Below are 16,025 nucleotides of genomic sequence, written 5' to 3' on the forward strand. Positions count from 1 at the left end.
CTTCCTCTTTCCCCTGCCCCCTGTCCACCCAGTCCAATCATTCCCTTGCCCTCTCACCCTTTTTGACTTGAATAATGCATTCTTAACTCCACATTTGCACCATCCATGGGGGGAGGGGAGGAATTAACTCGTCTCGCTGAAAAGGCAATACTGTAACCACTAGGCTGCAGGACTATTAATACAAAACATTTTAGTTCTACGATAGTGGTTCTAATAAAACCTCCATATATTTTGAAAACTCCTAGGAGAGAACTGATCTCACTTACCAGCTGCTGTATTCGTAGTCAAAGCCAATGGTCACCTCATTGTCCTTTGGGATGTTCGCGATGGCGTATATACAAAGGTGGATCATCCCATCAGCAATCATGTGCCGTACCTGGGGACATAGAATGCAAGTTGTAGCTAGCTATTTTTTTCTTTTAAGATTTTTAAATAGGTCAAACCCAATTTATCCCACTTGCTGTCATCACATTTCCATACAGTCTTTTTACAGCTAGCAGGATTTGTGCCAAGGGGTTGTCAAGACACTGTAAATGGGGGCTCCAATTCTTGTTGAAAGGTGCACTGACTAAACCTGTGTGGTTGCACCATAAAAGTATAATCTGTACATACGCTAGTTAACAACAGTATATTACAGCAAAGGATCGCAAACGTGAGGAAAAAATACACGAACAAAAACGATAAATAATTGTAGTTTATGACTTAGTAAAATTATTTTTGAAGAAAAACAAAATAAGGAGGAAAGGCAGGGTGAGAGTTAGGGGAGAGAGCAACCGAGCAACTTTAAGGCTGAATAAAATTTTTATTCCAAAGCACAAATGATTTTAATACTAAAAAGTGTTGCATATCTGGGATTTAACATAAAAAGGGTGCTTACCAGGAGGAAAAGGACATTGATGTATTGGGGAGGGATCAGAGAGCAACAAAGATAATTCTGGAGTTTATAAGCACAAGCAGGTTTCTTGACTTATACTGTCAGGATTGAACTACAAGACATAGGTATAAAACTATTCAACTTCAAGCAAGACATCAGATTAGAAAAGACCTTATTTTGATATCCGAGGTGTTTTTGGATTTCTGGCTATGCTGCCATGGGAGGATCTCTGTGCAATTAATGTGAAAAATGCGACTGCTCACTTAAACGTGGCTCCCAAAGGGTTAGATTCACAGAACAGCAGAGCCAGGAAATGCAGATTAGGATTCAGACAAGGAGTCTGAATCAGAGTGCTTTACACAATCAAAGTTAGTTTCGAGATTCCAGTGAACAATGACACCCATTGCAGGGAGATGTTTCTATTCATGCGAGCCCAACATAAGGTGTCTGCCGAAAATATACTCTTGGAAGAGGGGACAGTTGTTTTGGTTGATAGGCCTACTGGGCGGGGAAGGGGTCGCGGGTCCTGCCCTCCCACTTCCTGTGAACATTTCGACTATAGGAAAAAGAGTCATAGGGGCAGTCAGCTATATCTGGGGAGGAAGCCTGGCCTAAGCAAGGGCAAACTCATTCATCTCAAGCCCTGAACCAGTCAGATTCAAAAGGCTGTCAGGAAAAGTTAATCAAGTGTGTTAAAAGGGGATAGCTTTATTTATTTTTTTATTATATTGTAGTTAATTAAATCAAGGTGAGATTTGCTTTACATCTGCTACTCTGTACGTTCACTTGCTGTCTGTAAAATAAAGCAGCTTAACAATTCGTATCTGACCTCGTCTCACCAAAGTGTTTCAGTCTGCCTTCAGAAATATTGGAGGAGCATACGCAGGAGTTGGGTTAAAACCACAACATGAGTTCAGATCACAAGGAGGTCCTACTATTACATCGTCAGGATACACTATTGTATAATCAGATACTGGGCTAACGGACACCCTTGTGAATGCAACATGCTCGGTCCACTTATGAGAGTAACTAATGCTGCTGTACCCAAGAAGTAGACCCAAAACTTATAACACTCGCAGAGTGGTGCAGATCTCCAGCTAAAGCAGCTAATGCCATGGCAGTTGATACTTTGGGGAAAAAAAAGCTGGCTGAATATATGGTTAGGGGTGAAATCGAGGATTTCAAGAATATGTTGTCGAACGCAATGATTCTTGAGGGGATGGGACCATGGATACGTCTTGCTATGGTAGAGATCTAGAGAGGAATGAAAAATATAGTATGTAAAGTTAGCTGGATATTCCAGAACTTTATTCAATTTACTTGAGGTGGGGAAAAGAGAACAAAGTGATGGAATATTTTGGAGACCATTACTCAGATTATCAAATGAGTTGGGTTTACATTTTCTTGTTTTATCTTTTCTTAATTGATTGTCCAAATGTACAAGCACTTGAAAATTCTAAGTAAAAGAAATGAGACATTACTGAAAACATGTGTAAGGCTTTTTGACATCTGTTCTGAATTGGCCATGCTAGAGTAGTGGGATCAAGTTGGGTGAAAACTGCCAAAGATTTTCTTTTAAATTGAACTTGAGATGTGATGCTGCTCTTGATGCTGTTTTGTTTTAAAATGTTATTTGCATGCTCAATGTTGATCTCAGCCAAATTTGCACCAATAAACTGACAGCATTCTAACATTCATTCTCAGTACAATCAACCCAACCTGTTCCCTCATTCATAGAATCTTTACTATTTTTTTTCTGAACTTGATGAATGGGGTTTTACACAGTGCTGCTGCTCAGTGAGGGATTCAATTCATTCATTATAAACAGATAATATATTCAATATATTAATTTATTACTTTAGGAGTATAATGGATTCAATTCAGGACATGTTATTATGTTGAGTACAGAGTGGATTTGTTGTAAACAGATTGATTCTGGTAAACTCATTTTTATAGAGGGCTGCCTCAATATATGGCCCTGCAAATATTATGTGAAGAAACAGCAACATATCTTAACCATTTGTGTAAATTTAAAAAAGTACTTATATAGGAATGCAAACAATCAAATAGTTAAGAAACTTTTCATTCATAAGCACATCATCAAGATGGGCATGGTTAATGTTTAATCACTTCAATTATTTCAACACAACTAATGTGTCATAATAATAACACAATTAAACGGATAGAAATGTACAGATAATTAGAAAAAACTGACCTCTGCATTGGGAGCGCAGGACCTCCTGATGAACCGAGCATCATTCCCAAATGTTCTAGCATCAACACACATCTCCACTTCATTGAATTTCGAATAGAAGAGCACAAAGGGGTAGGGTCTGTAATGCAAGGAGATGACAAATGTGATTCTGGTAACTCTTGGGGTTAGAATTCTACTTTCCCAAAATTTTCTTCCTTCTTTATCCATGATCTGAAGGCAATGACTCTCACTGAGCGACAGTTACATGCTCAGCTTAAGCTTTCCAGTACTTCCCCCAAGAGGCCCTTCTTCATGTGCAAGCCTAAGGAATGAGTGTTGGCAGAATATTCAACCATAGGGTATGGGGGGAGGGCGGGCAAGAGAAAGAAAAAAAGAATAGCCAAGTCTAATCCAGTGTCCACGGTGCGCACTGCCAGCTACATACAGAGCAGGAGTAAGATGCAGAGTTGATGTTTATCTTCAGGGCACTGAGGCCAAGTGTAGTGCCTCTTCCATCTCCCCTATTGAGATAAGCTAACTCAACACAGAAAAGGGAGTGAACCACATCAGGCAGTACATTAAACAAATATAATGCTTTCAACATGACTGGTGAGGTGTGGGAAAATGGCTAACACTTGATCTTCGAAAGAAACTTCTTATTCAGCTTAAATTGCTGTGGTACTCCTCCAAATTGTCTCCATGTTGGGACAGTCAAACCCACACAGGTGCCATTACAGTAGCAACTATACAATGATGCTCAATATTGTCCTACCTTTTAAAGAAATGTCCATTGACCTCAAACTGCTGCCTCAGCATCACCTTCCCACGGTATTCGATAATAAGTATGTCTGGTGTCAGGTCTCTGGCCGCTCGCAAAATTTTGCGATGCCGCTGAACTCTTGTGACTTTACCAAGCTGCAGCTGTCAACAGGAGGAAAATAATACATTGCCAACAAAATTACTATTTTACTACTGATGCAGAAGGGCCTGTTGGCTTTACTGCATAAGGCACAATTTGGTGAATGAAAAAAAAATTTAAATAGGCTAAATATATACATTTCTTAGAAAATACACAAAAAATAAAAGGCACTATTACAAGTTAAAATGCAAATCACATGGGTACTACCAATAGTTCCACTCATGACTAACAGTTCCAAATCCACAGTTGACCTTTAAGTTAGACCAGTGTTCTTACCTGCATCTGAGAGCCGAGAATCGTGTTGTTACAGGCTAGTTCCGTTTTATTAATAGTGTCCAACACAACGTTTTTCCCCACAGAGTCTTTCATGGTTAACCGATGCAATTCCAGAAGGTTCTGTACATCTGCACTATACTGATTTGCAAATGCTTCCTCGTACTGATCTGTCCAGAGGCGGATCCGGTTCTCCCAACCCTCTGCTGTATTTTCATCCAATGCATGAGCTTCTGACAATGAGTTCTAAATGTAAAAATCAGCAAATTGAACAAACCAAGCTTGCTTACCTACTCAAAAGATTGTTGACAAGAAAAATGTAGATCTCCTAACTCTTCCAGTATTTTTACACCTGGTTTCAGAATAGTACCCCATTTAAATTGAGAGTAGAGGTGGTAGTTTCTCAGAAAAAAATTGCTGCACATGAGAGGAAATAAGCTCTTTGATAATGTTAAATTTCCCCCTCAAAGTCACTTCCGCTATACAGTGCAACATAAAACCACTTCCTGAGGGAAACCCGTTCTGCTATCGGGCAGGAAGGCCTACTGACCTCAACTGATCTGTTTTCTGATTGAGGGAATGGGACTGAACCATAGATGTTTAAAACATAGGAGACGACTATTTGGCCCATTGTGTCTGTGCCAGCTCTTTGCTTGAGCAATCCAAAACTAATCCAACTTTCCACAGCCCTGTATCTTCCTCTACTTTAAATATTTACCCACTTTTCCCTTTTAAAAAAATGCAATAGTGTTTGGCCTCAGTCATTCTCTGTGGCAAAGTTTTCCATGCTTCAACAATCCTCTACATAAATAAATTTATCCTAACCTCTCCTCACCGTCTTAATGACAATTTTAAATTGATGACCCTTCAGCATTGACTCCTTAACTGGAGGAAACAGTCTTTCCCTATTCGTCCTATCAAAACTTTTTATCAAAACTCCTCTTGGTCTTTTCTGCTTCAGTAACTCAAATCTAGAAAGATTAAAAATATTGGAAATAAATACGCCCAGGTATAATCAAATTAATCTGGTTTATGTCAAGTGTAAATGATTAAAATATATATTTTTTAAAAAGTTAACCCCCTGCAAATGGATCTATAAATCTTCCTGCCCGATATCAATCACTCAATTTTGGATCTCATTGTGCACCTCCCAGATGTGTTTGGATTTACACATTCATGTTTGAGCCTCCAAACATTTGTAACCTATGAGTAAACATTGGATTAATAAATAGGTGGGCACGTAATATGTTGTGCAAGAAAATGAAAGGACTAGAACTCAAACTTTTTAAAAATTCATTCATGGGATGTGGGCACCACTGGCAAGGCCAGCATTTTATTGCCCATCTCTAATTGCCCTTGATAAGGTGGTGGTCAGCCACCTTCTTGGTACAACTGAGTGCCTTGCTCGGCCATTTCAGAGGGCAGTTAAGAATCAATTACATTGCTGTGGGTCTGGAGTCACATATAGGCCAGATGGATTTTTACAACAAAGCAGTAGTTTCATGGTCACCATTACTGATACTAGCTTTTTAATCCAGATTTAATTTAATTAACTGAATTAAAATTCCCTAGCTACCGTTTGAACTTATGCACGATTTGAACTCATTACTCCGGATTACTAGTCCAGTATCATAGCCACTATGCTACCGCACACATATAATTCACAGTCTGATCTCACCCATGTAAGTCAATAGCACAACTGAGCTCATGCAAACTCCCCCCCTACCCCCAGTGAAAGGAAGAAACCAGGCAGACAAGCCATGTTTACACGCCTCCTAGTAGTTGGCTCAAAAGCTGCCTTGGCAAAGGCCTGGCAACACAAGATCTGACCACTCTCAGGGCATTCGAACTTACATATTTTTGAATGAAAAGTTCTTGAAAAACCCAGGTAAAGGACCCATAGTGCAGGACACCACCAAAGTTGAAGAGTTTAAAGAAAAAGACAAAATAAGATGTCAGATCAATAAGTAATGATTAGGCATCAAGCATTAAGCTTTAAAAGTCTTTAGATTATGAAATGATTTGGAGCTCCACAGTTTTGAGACCCTGTGTAGAGGATGTGTGATAATTATTGATGGGACATAGGAACATGGAAACAGGAGTAGGCCATTCAGCCCCTCGTGCCTGTTCCGCCATTTGGTAAGATCATGGCTGATCTGTGATCTAACTCCATATACCTGCCTTTGGCCCATATCCCTTAATACCTTTGGTTGCCAAAAAGCTATCTATCTCACATTTAAATTTGGCAATTGAGCTAGTATCAATTGCCGTTTGCGGAAGAGAGTTCCAAACTTCTACCACCCTTTGTGTGTAGAAATGTTTTCTAATCTCGCTCCCGAAAGGTCTGGCTCTAATTTTTAGACTGTGCCCCCTGGTCCCAGAATCCCCAACCAGCGGAAACAGTTTCTCTCTATCCACCCTATCTGTTCCCCTTAATATCTTATAAACTTCGATCAGATCACCCCTTAACCTTCGAAACTCCAGAGAATACAACCTCAATTTGTGCAATCTCTCCTCGTAACTTAACCCTTGAAGTCCGGGTATCATTCTAGTAAACCTCCGCTGCACTCCCTCCAAGGCTAATATGTCCTTCCGAAGGTGCGGTGCCCAGAACTGCTCACAGTGCTCCAGGTGCGGTCTAACCAGGGTTTTGTATAGCTGCAGCATAACTTCTGCCCCCTTGTACTCCAGTCCTCTAGATATAAAGGCCAGCATTCCATTAGCTTTACTGATTATTTTCTGCACCTGTTCACAACACTTCAATGATCTATGTACCTGTACCCCTAGGTCCCTTTGGACATCCACTGTTTTTAACTTTTTACCATTTAGAAAGTATCCTGTTCTATCCTTTTTTGATCCAAAGTGGATGACCTCACATTTGTCTACATTGAATCCCATTTGCCACAGTTCACCTAATCTATCAATATCACTTTGTAATTTTATGTTTTCATCTACACTGCTTACAATGCCACCAATCTTTGTGTCATCGGCAAACTTAGATATGAGACTTTCTATGCCTTCATCTAAGTCGTTAATAAATATTGTGAATAATTGAGGCCCCAAGACAGATCCCTGCGGGACTCCACTAGTCACATCCTGCCAATGTGAGTACCTACCCATTACCCCTACTCTCTGTCGCCTTTCGCTCAGCCAACTTCCTAATGAAGTCTGTACTTTTCCCTCCATTCCATGGGCTTCTATCTTAGCTAACAGTCTCTTATGTGGGACCTTATCAAATGCCTTCTGGAAATCCATATAAATAACATCCAATGACATTCCCCTGTCCACTACTTTAGTCACCTCTTCAAAAAATTCAATCAAGTTTGTCAGGCACGACCTACCTTTCACAAATCCATGCTGGCTCTCTCTGATTAACTGAAAATTCTCGAGGTGTTCAGTCACCCTATCCTTAATTATGGACTCCAGCTTTTCCCCACAACAGATGTTAGGCTAACTGGTCTATAATTCCCTAGTTTCCCTCTATCTCCTTTCTTAAAAAGCGGAGTGACATGTGCAATTTTCCAATCCAGAGGGACAGTTCCTGAATCTAGAGAACTTTGAAAGATTATAGTTAGGGCATCTGCAATGTGCTCACCTACTTCCTTTAAAACCCTGGGATGGAAACCATCTGGTCCTTGGGATTTGTCACTCTTTGGTGCTATTATTTTCTTCATTACTGTTGCTTTACTTATGTTAATTTTATCGAGTCCCTGTCCCCGATGTAATATTAGCTTTCTTGGGATTTCTGGCATGCTATCCTCTTTTTCGACTGTAAATACTGATGCAAAGTAATTGTTCAACATGTCCGCCATTTCCCCATTGTCAATGACAATATCCCCACTTTCGGTTTTTAAGGGGTCAACACTGCTCCTGACCACCCTCTTTTTCCTAATGTAACTATAAAAGTTCTTCGTAGTGGTTTTGATATCCCTTGCAAGTTTCTTTTCATACTCCCTTTTTGCAGCTCTTATCTGTTTTGTGACCCTTTGTTGATCTTTGTATCTTTCCCATTCGCCAGGATCTGTGCCAATTTTTGCCTTTTTGTATGCCCTTTCCTTATGTCTTATACATAGACCTTTTTACAAAAAAACAGAAAAAATAATTATGGCTCTACTCACATTTAGAGAGGCTTTTCAAAATAAAACAGAATTTCATTAGAGGTTTGTATTCAATTTAATTGAAAACGAAGGATTGTCATAGACTTTCAAGGCTTGGGGCAGAGGGGGTTGTTGGTGGCTAAATGACATTACATCTGAAGCATACAAAAGAAAAGCATTATAAAATGGATATTTACAAATCAACAAGCAATTAAACAATTATGTGCAACAGAAGTGAAAGGGAAGTGGTCCAGCCCATTAAAGCTCTACCGATGAATCAAAAATTCAATCTGGAAATTACTGCATGAACCTTTACTCAGCTAAGACCTGCCATTTTCAAAATGAACTAAAAGGAAATCTAATGCTGTAAATCTGTTTCTCTATCCATACCTTCATCCTCATGGACCTTCTGGACCCTTCTCGAAAGGCCTGTGGATAACAAAATCACAGAGAAGTTTTTGTGGAATCATGTAATCAGCCCTGCCTGCGTTCACTAATTATCCACTACCATTTAACCCCCTCACACCCAGAGACTTTTTTCAAAATACAAGCAAACCTCAACACTGCAAACTGGTGAGAATCAACCAAGAGCCTGGTTTCATGAGGTGTTCATCCATGCAAGGCCTCAACTCCTCTCCCAACTAAGCTTTCCGTGGAGGTATGAAGATAACTGTATTTAATTAGCACTTTCATGTCCTAAGGATGTCCCACGGTCCTTCACAGCCAAGTTATTACTTTTAAGTATAGCCACAGTTGTTATGTAAGCAAACGTGTTAGCGAATTTGCTAAGCAAGGTCCCATAAACACTTCTTGGTGGGGTTTAGAAAAAGAGTTATATTCCAAAGCTTTGTTTCTGGTATGCTCCAATAATTCATGTATTCTACATGTATGGTGTTCCAACTCCTCTACTGGGCACCATCATTTGCTTCAATGTCTGCAATTTATAGTCATGACATCGTTCACCTGAGGAAGGAGGTAGCCTCCGAAAGCTTGTGAATTTAAAATAAAATTGCTGGACTATAACTTGGTGTTGTAAAATTGTTTACAATTTGCAATTTATAGGGCAAGTCTGCTGAAAGTACCATCCCTACCCTCCAATGTATGTAGATGCAACATTCATGGCAAGTCTGGTGTAGGTACTTCTCCCCACTGCATGGTACAAGGTAAGTCTGCTGACAGTACTTCTTGTGCTGGAGAATGCAAAATCTTTTCTATTAAATTAGATGTTTCAAATTTGCCTTGTAAATGATTAGTTTTCAAACATTTCTATATGGGTGAAATCCCCGACAAATATTAACAAACTCCCAGGGACCTCACCTCCACTTCTAAAAATGCTATTCTTTCAGCTATTGAAAGAAAAACTATATTACCATTGCAGACTTTTTTTGTTAGCATACTGCTCCAAAAATAACATGCTAATAAGTCACCAAATACAGAAAAAAATATAGAACACAGAATTGTGCCACAAAGCAGGCCTGCCCTCAGATGGACCAAACCTGATGGCCTTGCAGTACTCCTGGAAATTCCTTGGAAACCTTGTAGGCTCCATAGACCATAGATACGCTTTCTGATCCGGAACTTGCTTCAACCAGCGTCTGCAGGACACTACGAAAAAACTTATCTCGTGGTCTCCGACATCCACTTGTACCCTCTTCAATTTTTTTTTAAGTTCAGTGCTGTGAATTCAGCACAGGTTCATTCAGATCCAATAGAGACTGTGGGAATGGAAGCCACGCCCACAGAATCTGCCAAGAAGAGAAGTCACACCCACAAGCAGGCAACTAGAAATCATGCCTTTACAGTTAACTTCTGTGTGTTAGTTTAAATAAAAATTTAACATATATTATGAAAAGCCAAGCAAATAATTTAATTTAATGAAACTTACAGAAGTTAAGTGAAAAAAAATTTTAAAAATGTTTTAAAACTTTTTTTAGTGATCAAAAGATATTAAAATAAGAGTAATATGACATTCCAGTTTTAAAATTTAATTTTTTGTTGTTTCGCAGTCATTAACAGTCATCGCACTTTTAAAAAGTAGTGTAGGGCTGGTATTTTCCAGCATACCTTTTAGTGGCGTACATAGGAACAGGAGTAGGCCATTCAGCCCCTCGAGCCTGCTCCGCCATTTGGTAAGATCATGGCTGATCTGTGATCTAACTCCATATACCTGCCTTTGGCCCATATCCCTTAATACCTTTGGTTGCCAAAAAGCTATTTCTCTCGGATTTAAAATTAGCAATTGAGCTAGTATCAATTGCCGTTTGCGGAAGAGAGTTCCAAACTTCTACCACCCTTTGTGTGTAGAAGTGTTTTCTAATCTCGCTCCTGAAAGGTCTGGCTCTAATTTTTAGACTGTGCCTCCTGGTCCCAGAATCCCCAACCAGCGGAAATAGTTTCTCTCTATCTACCCCTATCTGTTCCCCTTAATATCTTATCGACTTTGATCAGATCACCCCTTAACCTTCGAAACTCCAGAGAATACAACCCCAATTTGTGTAATATCTACTCGTAACTTAACCCTTGAAGTCCGGGTATCATTCTAGTAAACCAACGCTGCACTCCCTCCAAGGCCAATATGTCCTTCCGAAGGTGCGCTGCCCAGAAATGCTCACAGTACTCCAGGTGCGGTCTAACCAGGGTTTGTATAGCTGCAGCATAACTTCTGCCCCCTTGTATTCTAGTCCTCTAGATAGAGCTTTGTTCCAGCTGGGCAGATGGGTAAGTTTACAAATGTTAATGATTTTATTGATTGTAGCGTAGCGTGGCCCTTTAATTCAGACCTGTCAAACCGCCGGCGAACCAATGGGAGCAAGTTCACGATTTCCTGGTTTTAGTGCACATGTGCGCATTCGTGAACTTGCTTTCTGGATTTGCCAATGGACAAAGAGGACACTATTGATGAATGGCGTCCTCAGGCGAGCAATTTATGCCCCAATTTTTCAAATGATCAGGTTGCAGTAATAACCATTTTGAAACCTTAGAAAAATTAAAATCTGCTAAAACTCCGAATTTGCACTCAATGTGTCGTTCTCTCTGAAACACCTACCTTTATTTTTTTGGCTTTGGGAGCATTTCTTGCTTTTTCTGTGCTTCTCTTCCTCTTCTTTGCCTTTGTTCTCTTCACTCGGTTGACTGTAAGCGTGATGCTGGTGGGCGTGTGTTGTGTCGCCGTGTACGACACTGTCGACGGTGATACCTCCTCATCCCCACTCTCAGTTGCACTGCTATCTCCACCTGTGGGAAAAGGTGATCAGGTGATTCCGTTCAGAACTGAAAGTTAAACAAAGGGAGTGAATTTCCTCAGAGATTCGCCTGTTCACCTTATCTTCAGCCAAAATTACTGTGCTGGAGAGGGAGGGGCTCTGAGGAAATTCACCCTCAAACATTCATTAATTCAGTGCAACAACAGCACAATGCATACATTACACCAATTAGCAACACCATCTTATGTCACCAAGTGCAAAATTTCCCTTCCATTTGCACTTCTAACATCAAATGCCCATTGTCCTGTTGCACCTTCACCCTAAATAGCTGTGAAGATATTTTTCCTAAACTAAAAGATGGAATAAGTATCTTATGGATCTATTACACAAAGTAAATGAAGGCAAGGAAATAAATTGAAAGCATGCCCAACTCTCCAATTCTGCGGCTTCCATGTGTACTTACACTAATCACAAGCCAAATTACTTTGTCAGCCTGCATTCGCTGAAAATTACCCTCACATGTCAACCACCAGATCATACCTCTCAACTGTTCCAATTTAAGCCGACGTCCTGATTTTATAAGTCCATTTCAACCCTTTCCCAATGCTGAAGTGGGGCTGACAAACTTGAAGTTGTTCCTGGCACTATTTCAACTATCAATTCTTCTTTTTGAGTTACAGAAACTGAGGCATACAGAAGGAACTGCATGTGCTTAATTTCTTTTTTTCCACCTTATTAGATGTATTCCTTTAATTTGCATTTGGATTCTCGGAAAGCATTAAACAGTACAAAAATGTAAGTATTACAATACTTGAATATTTTGATACTATACATAGTACATTTAGATATTTGTTGCTGATTTTTAGGGCTGGTGTCCCTCAAGTTTGCAGGTTGAGAGATATGCTCCTTCTGTTAGATTTTCCTGTAATTCTGCACCTCCAACTTCAGATGTCTACTATGGACTCCGACATTAAAGCTCATGCACATCTGCAACACTGGCTAATTTGTTACCCTTTCCTAGCCCAGAGACACAGAGGGCAATTATAACACCTCAACTGTTGCCCTGCCTAAGATGAGTTAAAATTGCAGAGAGGATCTCAAACTTGGGATCTTGTGGCATGTATACCGCTACACTGAACAGTGCCTTTACTCATTAGGCGTTATCTAGTTTTTTGGCATGTGAAAGGTGCCAGAGTGTACATGGAGGATCAGTGCACTTTGTGTAATAGTTCATGTGTGACAACATCCAAACTGAATGATTAACAATTGTGACAGCACTGCAAGCTTTTTAAGTGATAATCAACAGCTAATGTATTGGAAAACAACACCATCAGTGTGTTTCAGAATTGCTTGGAATGAGAACAATAATATCTTTTAAAAGGTAAAATTCCCAAGTTGAGTGTTATTATGAAAGAGTTAATACCCTCAGTAGTGCAAATGAGTTCAAATACTGTTTAAATGACACTATTGCTGAAACACCTCAGATTCATTACATTCATTCAACATTTTCACACAATGATGCCCAGCAATACCTCCTAACTAATCTTGATGAGATTATTGGCACTGCTTTAAAATAAAAATTCAAATACAGCAAAAATAAGCAAAAAGGTATTCAAGTTAATGGCAAATCACCACAACTGTACCCCATGGTAGCTAATATCAAAATAATAAAAATGAAAACAGAAGGAAATGTCTAAATAAACCTTTTTTTCTTACCAGACACATTCTCCTGCTTCCTGCGCTGGAGTCTGATGACCTTCCGCCTGTCCAGTCCCCTGTGAACATCAGCACAGATTACAACACAATGAGTTACTGAGGACCAAAGTTGTGAGCAAGGATTTAAAACCAGCATTTATTTAGCTTCTCTCAAAGGATTAGGACAAACCTTTCAGATATTTAATACTGCACTACCCAGAAAAAGTAAATCAAACATGTAAAATGGGGCCATTAATTACTGCTTAGGTTTTCATTGAGAAATATTACTATTTAGAGGAATTATTTCTTAGTGGTTTTTAAACCAAAAATAGTCCTGAACATACTTCGTGGATCATGTTGAATATTGTTTGTGGTTCCGCCGCAACTGGAGTATTGTGTCCAGTTCTGGGCACCGCACTTTAGGAAAGATGTGAAGGCCTTAGAGAGGGTGCAGAAGAGATTTATTAGAATGATTCTAGGGATGAGGGACTTTAGTTACGTGAATAGACTGGAGAAGCTGGGGTTGTTCTCCTTGGAACAGAGACAGTTGCGAGGAGATTTGATCGAGGCATTCAAAATCATGAAGGGTCTGGACAGAGTAGATAGAGAGAAACTGTTCCCATTGGTGGAAGGGTCAAGAACCAGAGGACATAGATTTAAGGTGATTGGCAGAAGAACCAAAGGTGACATGAGGAAAAACATGTTTACACAGTGAATGGTTAGGATCTGGAATGCACTACCCGAGGGGGTGGTGGAGGCAGATTCAATCATGGCCTTCAAAAAGGAACTGGATAAGTACTTGAAAGGAAAAAATTTGCAGGGCTACTGGGATAGGGCGGGGGAGTGGGACTAGCTGGATTGCTCTTACATAGAGCCAGCGCAGACTTGATGGGCCGAATGGCCTCCTTCCGTGCTGTAACCTTTCTATGATTCTGTAAGTCAACTAATTGCAAACACTGTAGTGAAAACTCCTGCCTAACTGGCTTTTTACTGATGATCTTTACTGGGAGTGCCCCTGCTGTAAACAAACACTATGAAGCTCATGCCAAACCAACTATCCACCCCTGCCTGCACAAAAAAAAACCTTAATTTTCAGTGTCACTTCATACCTGCAGTTCTCACAAGCGATAATAAAACCATCCTGAGTTAAGCTACAATGACACCAGGGAATGTTCTCATCCTCAGACGAACTGTCGCTATCCTCAGAATTATCATCGTATCGCTGGCAACGTAGTCTATTCAATTCTACTCGGGCGATGATGGTCTGTGGAGGTGGTGAAGCTGGGGGTGTTGGAGGAGGTGGAGCACCATAGTTGTGGTCCTGAGAACAAAATAATAAAGGCCTTGAGGACTTGAAGTAAGTGGCACAGAAGACTATGAAGAACCATTGAGCCAAACTAGTTAGGACAGCTGGCTTTTCATTCAATAATAAAAAATTCTAATTACAGTAACAATATTACCCAACTCTCTATTTTAGACTGGATGCCATGTGTACATAATAATTAATATACAGTAGTTTCCAATTTGCTTTACAAAGGCAATCAACACTTACTACGAGTAAATGAGCGTTCACACTTTCTCCCTCACTTCAGAAACAAATATTCTACATGGGACACATAAACCATTCCTAAAGTCAGCTATCTCATCCAGAGTAAAGTACAATCCAACATAATGAGGCCTGAAAGGGAATTTTCACCATGTAACTCCATCCATAGGGACATCACCTTAAAGAATGGACCAGCTTGAAATTTTCCTCAATTCTAGCTAAGAATTTAATGGTTCGAATGTACATGGTAAAGTACAGAATGTGCTGTCTTGTTATGCTGAGTAGTTAGCTAGGGAGGTGTCTTCAATATTCTATAATCAATCTCCATCCCTTGAAAGGAAGTTACATCTACACTATATACAGTTGAACAAAGTAGCATGCTCTGAATCAGCGCAAATGAAACTTTGAAAGGATTTACTAGATTGAATGACTCTTCATTCCCAAGATGTTTCTCAAGTTCTAGCTACATTACTGCACCTGTTTTTAATGCTTGTTTTTTGGGATTTCTATTCCCCCTTCATTTTGAAGAGTAGGGATAATGAGCAGGTACTCAAATTGGCAGAATGTGACTAGTGGTATCCTGTAGGGATCTGTGTTGGGGCCTCAACTAGTCACTGTATTTATTAATGACTTAGATGATGGGATAGTGAGCCACATATGCAAGTTTGCCAATGACAAAGATAGGCAGCATTGTAAGCAGTGTAGATGGAAGCATAAAATTACAGAACGATATTAATAGATTAAATGAATGGGCAAAATTATGGCAAATGGATTTCAATGTAGGCAAGTGTGAGGTCATCCACTTTGGACCTAAAAAGGATAGATCAGAGTACTTTCTAAACGGTGAAAAGCTCAAAACAGTGGAGGTCCAACGAGATTTAGGGGGTCCATGTGCACAGATCATTAAAATGCCATGGGCAGGCACAGAAAATAATCAAAAAGGCTAATGAAATGCTGGCCTTTATACCTAGAGGACTAGAATACAAGGGAGTAGAAATTATGCTACAGCTATACAAAGCCCTGGTTAGACCACACCTGGAGTACTGTGTTCAGTTCTGGCCACCACATCTTTGGAAGGATATACCGGCCTTGGAGGGAGTGCAGCATAGATTTGCTAGAATGATACCTGGACTCCAAGAGTTAAGTTACAAAGAGAGATTACACAAACTTGGAACTTAGATGATTAAGGAGTGATTTGATCAAAGTTTTCAAAATATTAAGGGG

The 16,025-nt window shown here is 39.9% G+C and overlaps 1 protein-coding gene across 1 annotated transcript in view; it reads right to left on the reverse strand.

Moving 5' to 3' along the window:
• Positions 1-16,025, reverse strand: part of setd5 (SET domain containing 5) — a 93,032-nt gene that overhangs the window by 17,770 nt on the left and 59,237 nt on the right. The window contains exons 4-11 of the mRNA XM_067999064.1: positions 14,365-14,576; positions 13,277-13,335; positions 11,404-11,591; positions 8,748-8,786; positions 4,264-4,506; positions 3,841-3,989; positions 3,090-3,207; positions 267-376 (exon numbers count right to left, since the gene is read on the reverse strand). Of these exons, the coding sequence (XP_067855165.1) occupies positions 267-376; positions 3,090-3,207; positions 3,841-3,989; positions 4,264-4,506; positions 8,748-8,786; positions 11,404-11,591; positions 13,277-13,335; positions 14,365-14,576 (1,118 nt within the window). The remainder of the gene's footprint in view (positions 1-266; positions 377-3,089; positions 3,208-3,840; positions 3,990-4,263; positions 4,507-8,747; positions 8,787-11,403; positions 11,592-13,276; positions 13,336-14,364; positions 14,577-16,025) is intronic.

The sequence above is a fragment of the Heptranchias perlo genome, chromosome 17 (genome assembly GCF_035084215.1).
Source record: "Heptranchias perlo isolate sHepPer1 chromosome 17, sHepPer1.hap1, whole genome shotgun sequence".
Classification (NCBI taxonomy): Eukaryota; Metazoa; Chordata; class Chondrichthyes; order Hexanchiformes; family Hexanchidae; genus Heptranchias; species Heptranchias perlo.